Here is a 17,111-nt window from a genome sequence, read left to right as displayed (position 1 = left end):
CTAGCTGATAGCATATTGTTGCCAAAATTCTGGGTGTGCATCTGACAATTTGTAGTGTACAGAGCTTAACTTCGTTGGGGAGACTCCAGACAAAGCTCGGAGAAGAGGCAGGCAAACGGTGCTTGCTGTCTTGAAGGGCCTGGCGCTAACGCTGTTGAAGTAAAATGCGGCTCTAGCACACATACGGTGTGTCCCTGCGTGTGTGTCTCTCTCATCATAACTCTGACATTTTTGCATGGCACATGAAATGGAGAGGAACAAGTTATCTGATTGTTATGTGGAACGACAATAGCTATTGAACCTGCCAAACAGGCATCCTGGTGATATTGGAAGTGTAGTCACTCATGTGTAGGAGTGACCTGGGAAAAATGGATTAATTCTGGTGGCTAGCTCTTGTCAGCTGTGGACTTCACAAGCTTGCAAGCCACACTGCTTGTGGATTCTTGTTTTTCAGTTGTGTAACTTCATATTGAGAAGTCAATACAGTATGCAGTTTGATGTATTAAAAAAAAATGGAGATGAGTTGAAAAACTGGGGTTATATATATATATATGTAACTGACACACCTGAACGTTGTTTTGCTTTTAGTTTTGCACTTAGGTGGTAAACTTCCCAGTCCTTTGGACTTAGGTGCAAATAATACTGAGCCTGCAGAGGTTTTTAAGTAATGGTTGCTTCCTTAAATAACCTTTTCAATCAATAGTTTACTTTTTAATTTTGAATCTGTCTGGACAGTCCAGCGTGGCAGTTAGGTAGGCTAAACAGCAGGGAAAATAGCTTTACTCTTTCTAACATGGAGTACTTTTCTACTCCTTCCCTCCTGTCCCCCAAGCTGATAGAGTGAACAGGGAAGAGGGGAGTGAGCTTCTAAACAAGCTTCCTTCCAGAAAAGATGAACCTTTATTTTCATGTCAGCAGTTCACCTGCTCTTCATATCTCAGATCCCAGTTAGATAGCTTTCTAGCTGCCTCTTTCAAAAGTAACTATTTATTTCACCAATTCAACGTTAGTTTGCGATAATTTCTACCTTCGGAACAGAGAACTGCCCATCTGGTTGCTATCCACTCTTTTTTGACTAACTTCCACTATTCCTGAATCCTTCACGTTCTTGACTGGTGCATTTTTCTGTCACCTAGATATTGTCAAAATCGCTTATTCTAGAAGGTGAGGAAGTGCTGGAGCAGAATACGAAAGGATAGTCCTGTCCTGAAAACCCAAAGCTAAATGTGTTGGGTGGTGTCTGCTGTTCGTGGCCCTGTGGAAGGTTTGACTGTTCCCCGTTCCTGTTGGATGCAAAGCTCATTTAATACCCACTGTTGTGTAGGGTTCTCTGCGTTTTGAAGTTTCCCATGACATGAGGTTAAGACAACGCTAGTGTTGAAGTAGAGGTGGCCCATGTCCTGGGAGGCCTCTCTGCGGAGCTGCAGCACGGTCTGTAATTTGGCGGGTGCTTACTGACTTCACCTTCCCTTTTACAGTAAAAGGACCTGTTTGTTTAACAGCCACCCTGTGTGATTTTTCAGTAGCAGAAATTCCGTATCTGGACTGTACGTGAAGCAATATTTCCAGTACTGTATTACTGCAGTGTTTAATGCTAGTTACATTATCTAGTAAATGAACACCAATAAAAAATACATCTAAGCTCCATGAAGCTCACAAATCCCATTGTGTACTTTTTAATAAAATCCTCAGGGCAGTATTGGAGCAGCCTACCTAATGATCCACCTTCCTGACTCTTCCTAACTTAAAGCCTGGAATATAAAAAGTGATTTAAATGCCATAGCATATTTGAAATCAAGCTGTCTTTCCATGGAGTACTCATGGCCTGAGGAAAATGTCACAGGGCTGCCTTCTCTTCTCACTGGGAGGTATGTTAAACTTACAACAGAAAATGTTGTTACGAGTGTAGATGTATATAATGAAAAACTATTTGTGAAGCCTAACCGCCTCTTCTTTTCTCTGAAATGTTCACCTGTAGAAGAGAGAAAAGGGATCCTTGAATTATAGCAGATTATTTTGACTCAGTCTGTACCTATTTGAGCGGATCTGTTGGAATAATGTGGTATACTGAGTGTAAATTTTCTAGATTATCAATTTGACACTGAAAAAAAGCTGTCAGCGTACGTGACTTCAGCCACAGATCAATTTTTGCTTGGCTGGGTTTGCTAGCGTGACCCAGTCTGGCACAGGAATGCTGACAGATGTAGGGGTTAACTTGTGCTGTAGCGCACAGGGTGACAAAGTCGTTCTTTGCCGAGGATTGTTAGTATCTGAAACAGATCAGCTGTACAATCACTGCAATAGATGGCCTGCGCTTTCCCTTTAAAGGTGTCTTTAACTGTGACTTCACCTGTGATCATGCGCTGTGTCTTTAAAGGTCATATACATTAGGTCCTTTTATTATTTACATCAGTGAAATGTTCCAATAGTAAGCAGGTAGCATACCTCATCTATTTTCTTGCGTTAATGTAGTATCACAGAATGTTCCTTGCTTATAAGCAACTAAGGAAATTGACTTTAAGAACTGTGTAAAGATGTATAATCCTCTCCATCTAACCTTTTTTTTCTTTTGCAGGAAGGGTTTCTCACCATGGCCATAACACAGTTTCGACTCTTTAAGATCTGCACTTGCCTGGCAGCAGTGCTTTCTTTCATTAAAAAGTTAATATGCAGGTAAACATGTCTTATCTAATTTGGTTACCTTTTCTTTTTTAATTACACATTCTTGCACTTCTTTCCTTCTCCCAACACCCACCCATCACTTTTCGCAGTTCTGATTTTACTAATTGCAAAACAATCAAGACAGATGAAAACTAAGTCAAATTCATTCTGTAATCTTTATATTCCTTCTGAGTTCAACAGTCTCTGTCCTGCTGTTGTGAGTGTGTTTTGCGGTAAGATCTCTCTGACGAGTATTTTCTAAACATCAGTGACAGGGTTCTAAAATTGCCTTTTAAAACTATCCTGTGTCAAACCTGAAGAAAATTTGTTCTCTGCCTGTTCTAGAAGTACTTTGCAAGTGGCATTTTTGGGTTTTTTTTAAGAGGTTCAGTTAATGGCAGCATTCACCCAGTCATCGGTCAGTAGCCTTTCATTATACATGTGATTCTCATCCTGCTTTTTCAAGAAGCAGTTGCCTGAGATTTCAGATTGTTCTGCCTATTGGACATTCTTTCACAAGTCTGGAGGACAGTGATTAAATTCAAGGGAACTTTTTTTTTTAATATGTTTGACTTGTTTCTACTTGCTCTTGTGAGTTATACTTAGTGTTCTTTTGAGTTGTAGCCCCATGAACACAGCAGTGTAGTACCTAGAAGCATTCAAAAAACCCTCAGGAGTTGTGGCTCTATAATACTAGAGTTTAGTAGTACAGTAGCAGAGTACCCAAGGCATATCATCTCATCACTGTGCTGTCGTTTGAACTACTGTTGCTTCTTGCCACTCTTACAGAATGTCGTTTTATGTAAACAAATAGCAATCTGAAGAAATGTATTCTCCTTTTGTGTATGATGACTACTGCTTTGCCAGTGAGGTTAAAGCATGTGCAGAAAATGTAGATGCAAAATAACTGTTTATTTCCTGTTCACCTTTACTCATGCAAGAAGAGGAAGCTCTCAACTGGTTGGTAAATTCATTACAGATCTCGTGGAGCTTTGAAAAGATACATTTTAATGCTGCATACAACTAGGGAGATGTCAACCTTAGTCCTGTGATTGGAATTCCAAATTAGACTAAGAATACTTGCTGTTCAAGTTCCAAAATAAGTCAAAACACCAAGCTGGTGATAGCTTCTATATTATGTGGACGCTTCATCATTTTAAGACTCTCTAAGTCTTAAAATAGCTTTTATAAGCAGATAATTGTTTAGTAGGTGTAATGACAGCATTTTCCTCAGTTTTTCAACTTTTGGATGAAATGAATCCTTGAAATGAACAGCTGGAGAACTGCTTAGGAGTAAAAAGAAGGAAAACTTTGCTTCTGTGAATAACAGTTAGTTGAACGAATGAAAATCTTTTACATGAGCAACTCAGTGGATCGAACTAGTTCAACTACAAGTGTTTCTCCTGGTTAATGTCAGGTGCAAAGCATAGCTTGATAAATGTTGTTCTCCTGTAATGCACCCCTGCATACAAGTGTACCTGATAGCCAGGAAATGTGATTTAATTAAATTAGCGTTTTAATTCAATGGATATGAGCTAGTATTATTTAGAGTATATAGTTTATACAAGTGCCTGTAGAGATCACACATCTTTCTAGTCAGTGTAAAGCCTTAAAACTTTTTTTGATAAACAGCCTGCCTGAATTCACTGTTTCCAAGAAACAAAAGGTGTAAGTATAAAAAGAGATGAAACTTCATTCTGTTTAAAATCTCGAGTTATTTTCTCCAGTTGAGTAGTCTGATGCTGCTAATTAGTAAGGAGAAACAAAACCAAGAATTCTTGAGGCGTTTGGAATTCAGAGCAGTGATCAATATCTGTCTAACAACGGTTGTGAAGCAGCTGTTCCTATAAAGGTCTTTTTCCCTTTGTAGAAAAAGTGGAGATATGTAGCCTTCCTCAGAATGTGTCCTGTGTAGCATGTTGTTTCCCATGTTGTGTGACAGGAGCTGTTTCCTCCCACCTTCACCCTGGTCAGTGTAATTATCTTGGCTAGATGCGTGTTTGTTATAAGCCACTTGCTGGAGTCTTCTAGATCATATTGATAGGGAAATACATGTAATTGCAGAAGTGATGACTTGGAGTAGTATTAAAGATATGTGTGTTGTACAGGTCTGAAGGAGGATGTTTCCAAGCTTGCATTTCCTTTAGAGACATGAACTAAATCTAGTTGGCCAGAACCAAACGTCGCTAATGTGTTTGAGGGAGCAGTGTTTTCACCTTCCTGTACCTCTAAACTGTTTGTTTTCATCTTAAAGGAACAGTTTAAAGGGGCTAGAGTTAATTATACAAAGCTTGAAAATATGATAATTGCACCTGACTGTACCTAAGGAAGAATCTATTAGGCTTAAAGTAGGAAAAATATATCCAATCCCTCACCAGCATGGAGCAGAGGTGGTATTGCAAGCAATTCAGCTATTCCGAGTTGATGGTAGAATGTTCTAGAACAGTAAAACTAATGGATGCAAATTCCAAACTGTAGTTTTCCAGTTGTAGTCTCATCAGTAGCAATAAATGAAACTTAACTTTTCCATGCTGCTTAAGGTCAATTGCGTGACTATCTTGCTATAGAAGCTTACATTCCTTGGGGAGAACATGAGCATGAGCCTGAATTTCGTTCTCTTGTGTTGTAAGGTTTTAAAATACAGAGAATGTCAGCTGAGAATATTTTAATTATTTTTGTCATCTTTGAGCGCTGTCATTAAGTAAATATGTAGGTGGTTTATTTGCAATGCACTAGTGTTTGTTTTTAATTAAAATTATATAGTTGCTGAAATGCTTCAATTGAAATAGTATTATTTAGGTAGAAACATGTATTGAACGGAAGGTGTTGACTCACATAACCTTGTATTACCTCTGTTTAGACTTTGAGGGAAAAAGGGCTTTAGCGGGACTTTCAAATCCAGCAGCTCAAAATTATTTGTTAGGCACTGCTTAACATCTAAGACAAGTAGAAAGATTTCTCTGCTTACAGTAGAAATGGTTATCTTTGAACAAACATAGACCAATAGTGTTTCCTTCAGAAGCACGGATAATCCTGAAATTGTATCTGACTGTATGCAAATAACTGAGTTAATTTGTCCATTTTCATATTTCTTAGAGTTGCTTCTCCTCTATTTTTGCTATCGTTTGAAAAGTAAATTGCACTTTGAAATTCTTGTGAACACCACTTTAAATTCATGATAAAATGCCTTCGTTTAGCAGACTTTTACTGGCAGTAGTTAACATTAAGGTAGTTCAAGCACTTACTATTTTAGCCATGACTATTTTCAGTAGTGCTGTTCTCAGACTTCCTTTTTGTTTTCTTTTAAACTTAGTGCTCATGTTTTCAGAGCTTGGAGGAATCCTACATTTTTTTTTCAGGTCTGGAAGAGGGCGAAAGTTAAGTGGAGACCAAATAACTTTGCCAACCACAGTGGATTATTCATCTGTTCCTAAACAGGTAATTGCTTAAGTGCTAAGTGACATAACCACTCTGAATATCTGCTATACTAGTCCTACAGCAGGATTGGTATATATCTTAGAAAGATATTATTATATGTGCTATATAATATTAAGTATCTATCTTAGCAAGATATAAGAAGACAACTTTTTACTTGCAGATAATATTAACTTGTACCATATACATCTATTCAGACAGAAGTAGAAGACTGGTCTTCATGGGATGAAGATGCGCCTACCAGTGTGAAGATTGAAGGTGGTAATGGTAATGTGGCTGCTCAGCAAAATCCTTTGGAACAAATGGAACCCGATTATTTCAAAGATATGACACCAACTATAAGAAAAACTCAAAAAGTAGGTATTATTGCACTTTCAACTATACTTCCGGAGTTTTCCATGCTTTAAAATAGTCTGTAACTAAATTGGCAATTTATACAAGGTGCTTCTGGTAAAACTAAGCTGTCCTACTGAAATTAGAATAGGTGCTGAGGTCTAGTCTAACATGTTCAATTAAAAATACTGACTCTGAGATCTTACCAAATGTGATGTTAGTTCATGTTTACATCTTCAGTCTCAGAAAACAATGGTTACTTGTTTCACCAAGTTATAGTGGGGAGGCTGGAATTAGGGAGCTGATATTTCAAAACAGCTTGCTCTTCAAATGTCTGTTTTCATTATGGAGACAAGACAGAAGGGCATATCCACAAAAGCATCAACACTTGTAAAGAAATGCTAATTACTCTTCTGGTAACTAGAAGTTTTGTTTCTCTCTGGAAATCTTTGAGCTGGGTACTTAGCAGGGCTTTGAGTCAGTTGGAAAACCTTTTTCACAACGAAGGCAGTCAAACACTGGAACAGGTTACCAGAAAGGTTGTGCAGGCTCCATCTCTGAAAGTTTTCACTACCCAAGTGGATAAGCCCTGAGTACCTTCATCAGCCTCAGAGCTGGCAGCTATTTGAGGAGCATGTTGGATTTCAGACCTCCTGAGGCCCCTTCCGGCCTGAACCTTCCTGCGGCCCCTTCGTGAACTGGAGATGATATTGGGGTCAGTTTTCTGTACATTCAGGATTTGCAGTATTCTGTGGACTAAATTCTTCTAAGGATTTTGGTCTCCCAAAATCTGGGGGGCAGAGGAGGACTGGGGAGAGGTAGATTTCTCCTTTGTATCTAATGATGTTTTTTACCTAATAGATTGAGCTTCAGGTACAGAACAAAGCTTGGAGTCTGTACTGTTTGAATACTGCATATTGGGTTTAGTTCAAACATATCTCTAGGGAGGACTGCAGGCACCCTAAAGAACGTTCCTGCTAGCTTGGCCTTGTTACCACCCTTAAGTATGAATTTGTATTTGTGTTTGCACTGAATCTGGGCTCAATATGAATCCCAAGATCTGAGGTGCAATCTATAGTGTTACTGCTCATATCTACAATGTCTGGAAGTGGAACTTCAGTCAAATAGCAGAGTCTGTCATTGCAAATAAGATGGTCTAGTCCTGTTTCCTTTCTTGCATTGGTACAGTCGGTGGAACAGCAAATCTGCCTCTTTTGGAAGAGACTTAACGTAGGCTGAACGAAATAAGCAATTAAGTTCATATCTTGAGGTCAAGACAAATAAGGGATATGTGATCTTACCAACCATGTTCAATTTGCTAATAAGCCTTTTAGGAGAATCATTGGTGCCTATTTTTCAACCAAATCAGTACAGAGCTTTACCAGTTGATGTGATAGTGAATTACCTTTCAACTGCTGAAACTTAATCTGTCTGCATGGATATGCTATTGAAGTAGCTTGGAGAGCTCATGTTCCAGAGCAGTACAGCTGTGCAGCCAGCACTGTCCTCAAGAGGACTATCTTACAGTGACCTATTGTGGAAGCAGGGTTTCTCCAAGGAAAATGTCATGTAATTGGTAGCTTATTGTGATTACTCGGAGTTGTGGCTATTTGATCTGTAATTCTTTGTGGCCTTTCTGTCTGGATACAGTCGTAGGTTTTCCTGTGACAACAAAAAGCAAGTGGAGGGGGGGGGGCGGGGAGGAGAGTTCTTGTGTCTTTTGCATTTAGCTTCTCTGACTTACCTGTTCCTTTGGCTGTCCAGCTTCCAGAACCTGAGCAGGTTGGAGACGCAGTATGGTGTTGTGTAGCTTTACCTTCACAGGCACGGAGTTATATGATCACCAAGGAATCTGTGCAGTGCTTTGACTTAACACTTTTCATTCCTGTTTTTGAATATTTTCAGATAGTTATTAAAAAAAGAGAGCCTTTAAATTTTGGGATTCCAGAGGGAAACACAGGATTCTCTAGCAGATTAGCAGCTACACAAGATATTCCTTTTATTCATCAGTCTGTAAGTATGCTCTAAGTATTGATCTTGTATTTGACAGCTAAATGACTGTTCTGTAGGAGCAGGAATACTCTACCTAAGGTCTGCATTGTGAGGAGCAAGAGGAACAGTTGTGGAATAATCTAAATTGTTTTAAAATTGAGTATTTTGTTCAAAGTAGTTAGTAGTTAATCTAATTTTAACTAATTTATTCTACTGAGAAACTTAACAGATCAGTGATTAAAAAGGTAAGATGCTTCCAAACACTTGTATACCTGCAAATCTTCTAAAGCAACGGACTACATTTTTTTTGTATTCTACACAGTAAGGTCCTAACAAAAGAGTAGGCTTTTTTTAAAGCCTCTGGGTTGCCTTTATTATCTTGGACCCATTTTTAGCTTTCTCTTTCTTCCTTCCTTTCTTTAGGGATTGTATTCTAACAGTCTCCTAATTTTTGCCCTTTAGCCTTTGAAAAAATAGTCTAGTTACCTAATAGCCTGAGTGTTTAGAAGGAGATGTTCTCTCTCCCCCTGTGCCTTCTGGAACAACACTTCTGCTTTGATGAATATAGTGCACGAAAGGGTCTAGGCAGAAAGCAGCACAGACTGGTCATACCACTTCCTTAGACTGTCCATAATGAAAATAATTCAGGAAAGGACTTGTGAGTAAAAAGCAGCACTCGAGTGATATTGTACATCCACATGTTGGTGTGTCCATGTTGGTTTGTCCGTGCAATTTCCAGAAATCTTCTCCACTATCTACCATCAACTTACCTTCTCCTTCCTAAAAATGCACTTCAGTACTTCCTTCCTTCCTTCAATACCAGCCAATAGAATCCAAAAAACTATCCAACAATTAACTGGAAAAAGTTGATATTATAGCAGGGACAGACATGTGGACAACCAGTTGAGAAGCAGTCATATCTCAAATATCTCTGGAAGTCTGAAGCATCAAAGTTAAAAATAAGTGTTTTATCAATTTTTCCATGTACTTAGAGCTTTTCTTCTTTTGTTTTAGCCTGAATTGGGAGACTTGGATACTTGGCCAGAAAATACCAATGCTTGGGAAGAAGAGGAAGATGCTGCCTGGCAAGCAGAAGAAGTTCTTAGGTAACTGAAAATAATGTAACACCATGTGAATTTTCAAATGTAAAAGAATTAAATACAGGTTTGTTTGTTGCAATACCTTTCTGGTAAGTGTTGAGAATTGTTAAACAATTCTTAAGACAAATTGTTTTTATGCATCTAATCTCTATGTACACTTGGCAGAATACGTTTTGGATCCAGTCAGTTTAGTAGGTGAGATAGTGGGGGGAATCTCAGAATCACTGAACACACATTAAGCTCTCTCCAGAAAAGATAAAACCCCCCCCCCCCCCAATTTATTATGTACAAATAACATGTTTTAACTTCATTAAGTAAAATAGCAGTGAATAATACCCTTATAAAAAGGATCATGATCATGCTGTAAAGTAAAAATAGTTCAGCGTAGAAGGTGAAGTTATAAGTATGTTCTTGGAATCCTCATAGGTAGGAGCCATGTTTTTCTAGCTACCTTACTAAACTAGCTGATAAGGCTTTAATGTAAAATCAGCATCTTGCACAAAGTTAACATGAGTACTTCATCTCTTCCATTTGTGTTTTTTTTTTTTTCTCCTAAGAACACAGGGAAGGAGTATGAAGGGTAAAGAGATGCAGATTGAGTTTAAGCTAATCACATTTGAATTGGCAGTGACTTATGTTAACCTGTTTAATTTCAAGGTTTTATCAAACTTTAATCGCTTGCTACATCATCAGATAACCTGCCTCAGGTGGCTCCAGATTCCTAAACTGCTCTCATTCAGCTCACGAAATCACAAGTAAATGACTGCAGTAAGACAATAGTGGTAATACGAAATAAGGACATGATATATTAAAAAAAATCATTCTAGAGCTGGGACTCTTTAAAGGAAAAAAAGGTATTTTAAAAAAAATATATATTCTCGTCAACTATTTATTATAATTTGGGAAAATTTACTTTTTTTCAACCAGTAGAATAAGAAGGGAAGTCATCAGCAGACTTTAGATGCGCTAATGATAAGACATTCAACCAATTCTAATTCTATCAGTCTTGCTCTGCAGCAGCTTAACATGTGAGAATAGGGTTGTAATGCAAGTATTTTTGTAAACTTAATTGGATATCTGTATGTGTACATTCTGGTCAATATCTTGGTTTTTTTTTAACTTCAGGGCTTTTCTTTCACTAGTGTATCACAGAAGTACAAGCTTTGTGATATGAATGACGTGCCTTTGGGCTGGTTTTGTTCCAGGGATAGCACCTTTTCCCATAAAGAGTATCAGCAGGCTCAGTAAAAGTGCACTCTGCTGAGATGTAATCTATGATGCATCAGACAAAGAAAATGAAAGGCAATGAAAAATACTGCTTTTTTGAACTGAGAAAATAAATTACTACTTTTGTTAACTGCAGAGACCACGTTGTACTTTACTTATCACTTACCATATTCCATTACAGATGCTTTTAGGACTCAAATACTCAAACTTTCTGAAGCAGGGACTTGTCTTATACAAATTAGCTACTAAAAATAAGCTGGTGTGTGCATATGCCAGTTTATTTCAGGAGTGTAAAACTTGTGTAGTGGATATTCCCAGATGGTCAAGGGCATATCGTCTGCCAGTTGGGGTTCATGGTCTAGAATTCTTGGTAAGAGAGATCTCTCACATGGGAATAGCAGTGGGATTTTCCCACAAACTCCATTTTTCAAAGTGTCATCTTACTTGGTTGAAGCTGTTGTAAAGGTTTCAGCCTGGCATCTTTGCTGTTGAAAGGCATCAGCTCCAGTGGTTAATTTTCACAGAATTCCTCCCTGGCCCCACTAGAAAGTATCAAACTTTACTTGTTTTGAAAGGAATGTGTATGTGTCCAAATATTTCAAGTGAATAGAAGGAACATGATCAGAACTGTAACTGTACTGCATGCTGCTTAGCCAGCTGTGAATGGCTGCCTCAGCACAGCTGATTGTTGTGCAAGCTCTGTGCCAGCTGTGTGAAGTAAAACCTTTGGTTTATTTGTGACACATCAAATTACGATGTTTTTCTGTAATTGAGGAAAGCAATGGCTGATTTTTATCAAGATTGATAGGAAATACTATCTGGGTTTACAGTTTCTCTTGCAGCATACATTGTGGTGTAATTAACTTCTGACATTTAGCATAAAACTGAAGTCTAGTACTTGACAGGACTGGCTCTGTTTTCACCAGACCATAGTAAAGAAGCGTTACAGAGTCTCTTCTTAGTGCTAGAAGACTTCATCTTGGTCCAGAAAATGATCTGAAGACTTCAGACTGATAAATGGGGGGCGAAGTGCTCCTAACCCTGCCTCTAACCCTCCAGAGCGTTAATGCTGACTCTGCTTCAGCAGTGCTTACCGAGGGTGAAATGAGTGTGCAGAAAAGTAAGGATCTCCCTTGGTTAGCTGTGTCTGGGTACCTGCTGGTGCTCCGTTGGTACGCACACGTGTCTTAGACTTGAATAACTTTTGGTTAGTAATGGAGTGCTGATCAGTCATGCAAAAATGAGCTGTGGCCAGCTACATAGCAGAGAAGATTTATCCTGTGGCCTCTCTGGTGACTTAACACGGATGTGTGACAGTGGAAAGAAGCATGTCGAGTAAGCCAAATGCTTCTGGAATCAAAGCGTGCTGAAAGACAGTGCTGGGGAGGAGGCTACTTGTGCCTGAGAAGTTCCTGTAATCTTTTTTTTTTTTTTCACACACCCCAGCAGGTTCTGGGCTGAGATGCACTTAAACTTTGCAGTGGTGAATCGGCATGGTGGATGATAAACTGGATTTTCAGTTAATTGAAGATAGAATTTGGTTTCTTCTGCAAAGCGTAGACATCTATCTGCACCTTTAGACTTTCTAATACCAATGAAATTTTTTTCCCAGTGAGAACGCTGGATAAAACGCTGGTGCATTTTTGATTGTGTTGAAGTAAAAGACCAAGTGGTATGAAATCATTCTTATTACAGTTATTCAGTATGTGTGCAGTAAATAAAAACATCCTGGAATGAGAACACCTGCTACCTGTTTTCTGATTATAATTAATGTTCTGCTAACCACTGAGGGGGGTTTAGGTCTTTTGGACATAACTTGTGTTGGTAAGGCAAAGTGAGGTTGACATCAGGAATGAATCCTTCTCAGGGTTAAAGAGCTTACATCATTCCATGCAAACTCTGCTGAACTCCTTGCCTTGGAACCCAGAAAAAGTGAATCAGATACGGCTGCAGCTTGTGACAGGCTCTTCCTTTATGGAGAAATTAAACCTTTCTGAGCCTAAAGGGTAGTAAGTTTATGTTGAAAACATTCAGGAAGCTTGGAATAGAGATCAATGTTTTGAATAATGACGAAGTACGAGAGCAGTGCAAAGGTAATCACTTTGTGGTAAGCTACTTCCTTGTGTTTTTTGGTGACTTCAGTTCTTGAGGTGAAGGTCTCTTCTCATTTGGGCATAGCTGAAGTCTAATAAAATTACTCAACCAGTAGAAGGCATGGAAACCACTCCTCTGTGCAGAGGAGTTCTGTGTCGGGGGGCTTATAAGGGGGAAAAGAAACACGATCTGCTCTGACTTTCCGCACTTGAGAATTGCAGATGAATAGCAGCGTTGCTTAACACCTCACATGGCTTTTTGGAACTCTGTCTCTACGTGCTGGCTGGTGTACATAGAGCTGCTTCCTTTCTGCATCAGTTCAGACGTGTGGGGAATATAAGAAAATCTGCTGCTGTAAAGTGGCAAACATTACTCTGCATGTGCTGGACTGACAGTGCTGTCAACTATCTGGCTTTCTGGTGGAATGTAGAATAGCGGGTCATGATGTCAAAAAAAAAAACTTTGGGCTTCCATTAACTTGGGAGGTAGATCCTGGTGTGAGTGATTGTGACTGTGTCTGTCTGTGACAGACAGCAAAGCAGCTTACCAGAGTGTAAGAAAACTTCTACCCATCAATAGTCAGTCCAGGGAAACAATGAAGGTGGTAAGTGCAGTCCCTCTCCTCTCCAATACAAAGATGATACATAGTCTTTGTACCTCAGATGTTGTCCATGGTTGGAATCTACCAAAGAAGGTTGCTGCAGGTGATGATAGTTTTTAATTCTGTATGTTTTACAGCTTAAGTGGATGTGCACAGGTGATTTAGATACCTCTGGAGTTAACTCCTTACTGCCTGGTCAATGAGAAGTCTTTATTCTCTTTTAATAAGCAATTCTTTATTCTTAATGAATCTGTGTTAATTTTCACCTTTTGAAGGTAATGAAGCTTCATTTTCTTATTTTTAAAGTCCTCTTTCAATCAACTTAGTAGATTTTTCCTATCTAATAAACTGAATCCAAAGCAGGAGTGACCCCCTTATGTCATTCTGTGGCTACTTACCAAATACAGTTGAGAGCTGCAATATGCCACTGGGAGTACAGATCCGTGTGGCCCCTGCACCGCTCAAGTTACGTGTTCTAGCTGAAGCAGGGGAACAAAATGGGTGGATTCTTGTGTTGGTTTTTTCCCTTCACTCTAGTCAGCTATGTTATTTGTTGAAATTGGAAACCTATTTCTGTAGACAGATTCTCTGAGCTAGCAGATAGTGATGTTTGGGATTTTATAGCAGTGATTAGAAATAATGCTAAAGGGATATACAACTGAAGACTTTTAAATTATTTATTTCCTTAAAGGCTCTTGTTTATATTTTTACTGAACAATAGAGTACAATACAGATACTGAACACCTGAAAGGGGGATATTGGAAGTTATCTAATCATGAGGAAAATGTTTGTAGTACTTGCATTACGAAGAGGATAACTACTGATGCCTCTGCTGAGGGAGGGAGTGGGGACACAAGTCAGTGTTCTATACAAGTCAAACTGCTCTGGTCTGAATTTGGAAAGATGGTAATCTTACTACTCAAAGTATTAGATTATTTTTTTTCCTAAATGGCTCTAGGCCTTATAACTGTCATACACTCTCACTAATTCACTTACTCTGAATATTTGAGAATTGAGTGGCTTTTAGATTGTAAAATATTTGAACAAATATTACTGCCTAAGACTAGATTAATCTGTAAAAAAGAGTACTTCAGTACAAGGAAAGAATAACTCTTCTGAGCCTAACTACAGCAGACTGAAGCTCTGTTTTTATTAGTTATAACAACATATTTATTGACAGGGACTTAAAATATGACTATGCAGAAAATTGTATTCCTGTTACTAAGCAATGAATGTTTTCTTTAATTACAGACAACAGAAGATAGCAGAAAGGGAAAAAAGAGCAGCAGAACAACAACGAAAGAAAATGGAGAAAGAGGCCCAAAGGCTAATGAAAAAGGAACAAAACAAAATTGGTGTAAAACTGTCCTAACAGAAACCAGGCATCAATGGCAGTGCCAGCAAAAAAGAGAATTTCAGCTCTACAGCATATATATTGGTATTGATTTAAGTATTTTTAGAACTTCAACAAACTACTTGATTTCCATGCATTCTTCAGGTCATCTTGGAAGCCAGGATTCTCCCAAAACATGTTGAACTACTAGTAGGTGGTTCTCAAAGAAGGAAAAAAACCACAGAAAATCATGCCTTGATGGAATTATGTTTCCAGGACCCTTTTCTGCAGCAAAAGTGATTGAGCAAGGATGTTGATTGAAAGACACTCTTAATGAACAGCTCAAGAGAGCCTAGAGAAAAGAATGTAAATATTTAGTGGTGGGAAATCTATATGGTCTGTGCTTACCTGAAACATGTAATTAAACAGTTTTAAAGAACCCTTTGCTTCCTGCCTGGTAAAGAATGTCTGCTTTTGCCTTTTTATACAATTTTTTATAAATACTTCACAGGTTTCTGTGGGAGATCATATCAACCTGTGCAGAAGTAAATTACTTTTTATGGATGACCTGTAACTCTAAGTGTAGTCCTGATAGAATATGCTATGGTAGAGCATCCTATAGTAGAGTGCAAGTTACAGCTGAACACTACAGTGGATTTCTTGTCCCTTTGTCACCTGCAGCTCCCTGTGCTACCATGCCCATTTACAACTCTGCCGTGGCCACCAGCAGTGGCATCACTACACAACAGTGGTTCATGCTGCTCCCTTCTTATGAAGGCTGACATTGTGAACATAGGGGAGCAATTTAATCCCTTACTTGTATTGGTGAATTTCTATTTCTAGCAAAAATTCTTTTAATTCCTCCAGTTAGGAAAAAAAAATCCTTACACTTTATCTTGTTGTGTAGGCAGTGTAATTAAAAAAAAAAAAAGTGTCCTCCTGTTAATAAAGCTAGTGTGAAAATTCTCAGTTAACAGCACTCTCAGATTCCATTTGTGTACACTCACTGTGTGTATTTACAGTGGAATTCCTCTGGGAAAAGTGTGCTAGGTAAATATGCAGTAGGAGACAACAGTGCTTTAATGAAGAAGAAAAGTTTAATGTCTGCTGGAAGGAAAGGTGTACGGGAAGAGAGTCCATGTGGTTCTTGTGTCCAGCTCAGAGCTTCAGTGAATACCTTCTCCATCATCTGTAGTGTGGATGCTGTTATCCTGGGGTTGTATGGGTTTCTTACCTTCTGACAGAGGAGTGAAGACAGCACATTCTGTGCCTCAGACTTGTTCCCTCTGCGTACAGGGAACAGTGAAGTTGTAAAAGAATGGGAAGAGATGGGGGGGCTATCTAACTACGTTATCTCTGCCTAGAAAAACAGACTTTTTAACCAAGTTGTAAGTAGATTCTGACACAAGTTTTGCTTAAAAGCAATTGAGAAAGAAAGACGGTAAGAATTACCTTTAATGGCCTTAGTAATGGAGAAAAGTTATTTTTTAAAATGCTAAGTACACTTATATCACTTAAAATCTTGCACAAGTCAACGGGTTTGACAGCAGTTTTCAGCTGTGAAAGAAGTTTTTGAGAAATGCTACATTTTAAAATACACTTTAGAAGGCAACAGTGTGCACTTTTGTGCGTATTTTCTGCACCACTCTTCTGGCGGGAGTAGAATGGATGACTGCAGTCTGTGCAGACTCCACAGTGGCGTAGCAAGCAGCTCTGCTCCTAGTACACACCTCTGACATATCAGATGGTGGGTGGGAGATAAGGAGAACTGCTGTGAATAGACTTTAATAATGATCCATGTCTGTCCTCCCCGCAGCAAGGAAGGGAGTAGGTACAAGTCATAGTTCTTTCACTGCTGCTTACACAGGGCGGGGAAACCTCCCGTCTATTGCCTGTTGAAGGTAAAACCTGTTGGAAGCTGCATCTCATATTTTAAAAAAATACTTTAGAGCTTACTGTTGCTATTTCTGAGACTGTAAAATAGATGCAAATAAATACTATTTATTAAAAATAACAAAACAGGGGCTAGCTAATAAAAACTTAGAAACAAAGGCTCTGAATGCATCAGGAGAGCACATGTTTTTAAGCCTCCAGCCATTTTAAAAACTGGTAGGTGCTGCCACTCCCTTGCATGTCAGCGCTCCTGCATTGCTTTTCCCTCTCCCACATGCTGCTTTGGTGTCCGTCCCTCCATCTGCCTGTACCTGAGCGCAGCGGCTCCCGGCTCCTGTACCGTGTGCTGACATGGTGACAGCAAGAACACAGTGCTCCTAGAGGTGGCATCTTCCAAATGAAAACTCCGTGTACTGGTACCTGTTTCATCTTTTTCCTGTGC

At 39.0% G+C, this 17,111-nt stretch overlaps 1 protein-coding gene across 1 annotated transcript; it reads left to right on the top strand.

Annotated features, from left to right (window-relative positions):
- The first annotated feature begins 2,577 nt into the window (after positions 1-2,577).
- On the top strand, positions 2,578-15,215 carry EBAG9 (estrogen receptor binding site associated, antigen, 9). The gene is made up of 6 exons (XM_010075840.1): positions 2,578-2,673; positions 6,021-6,099; positions 6,294-6,452; positions 8,335-8,442; positions 9,436-9,527; positions 14,695-15,215. Exons 1-6 carry the CDS (start codon positions 2,591-2,593, stop codon positions 14,813-14,815), a joined length of 642 nt encoding a protein of 213 aa, XP_010074142.1. The 5' UTR covers positions 2,578-2,590; the 3' UTR covers positions 14,816-15,215.
- The last annotated feature ends 1,896 nt before the right edge of the window (positions 15,216-17,111 follow it).

Source organism: Pterocles gutturalis, unplaced genomic scaffold (assembly GCF_000699245.1).
Source record: "Pterocles gutturalis isolate BGI_N339 unplaced genomic scaffold, ASM69924v1 scaffold1403, whole genome shotgun sequence".
NCBI lineage: Eukaryota > Metazoa > Chordata > Aves > Pterocliformes > Pteroclidae > Pterocles > Pterocles gutturalis.
The sequence above is the reverse complement of the archived record's forward strand: the minus strand, read 5'-3'. Positions and strand labels throughout refer to the sequence as shown.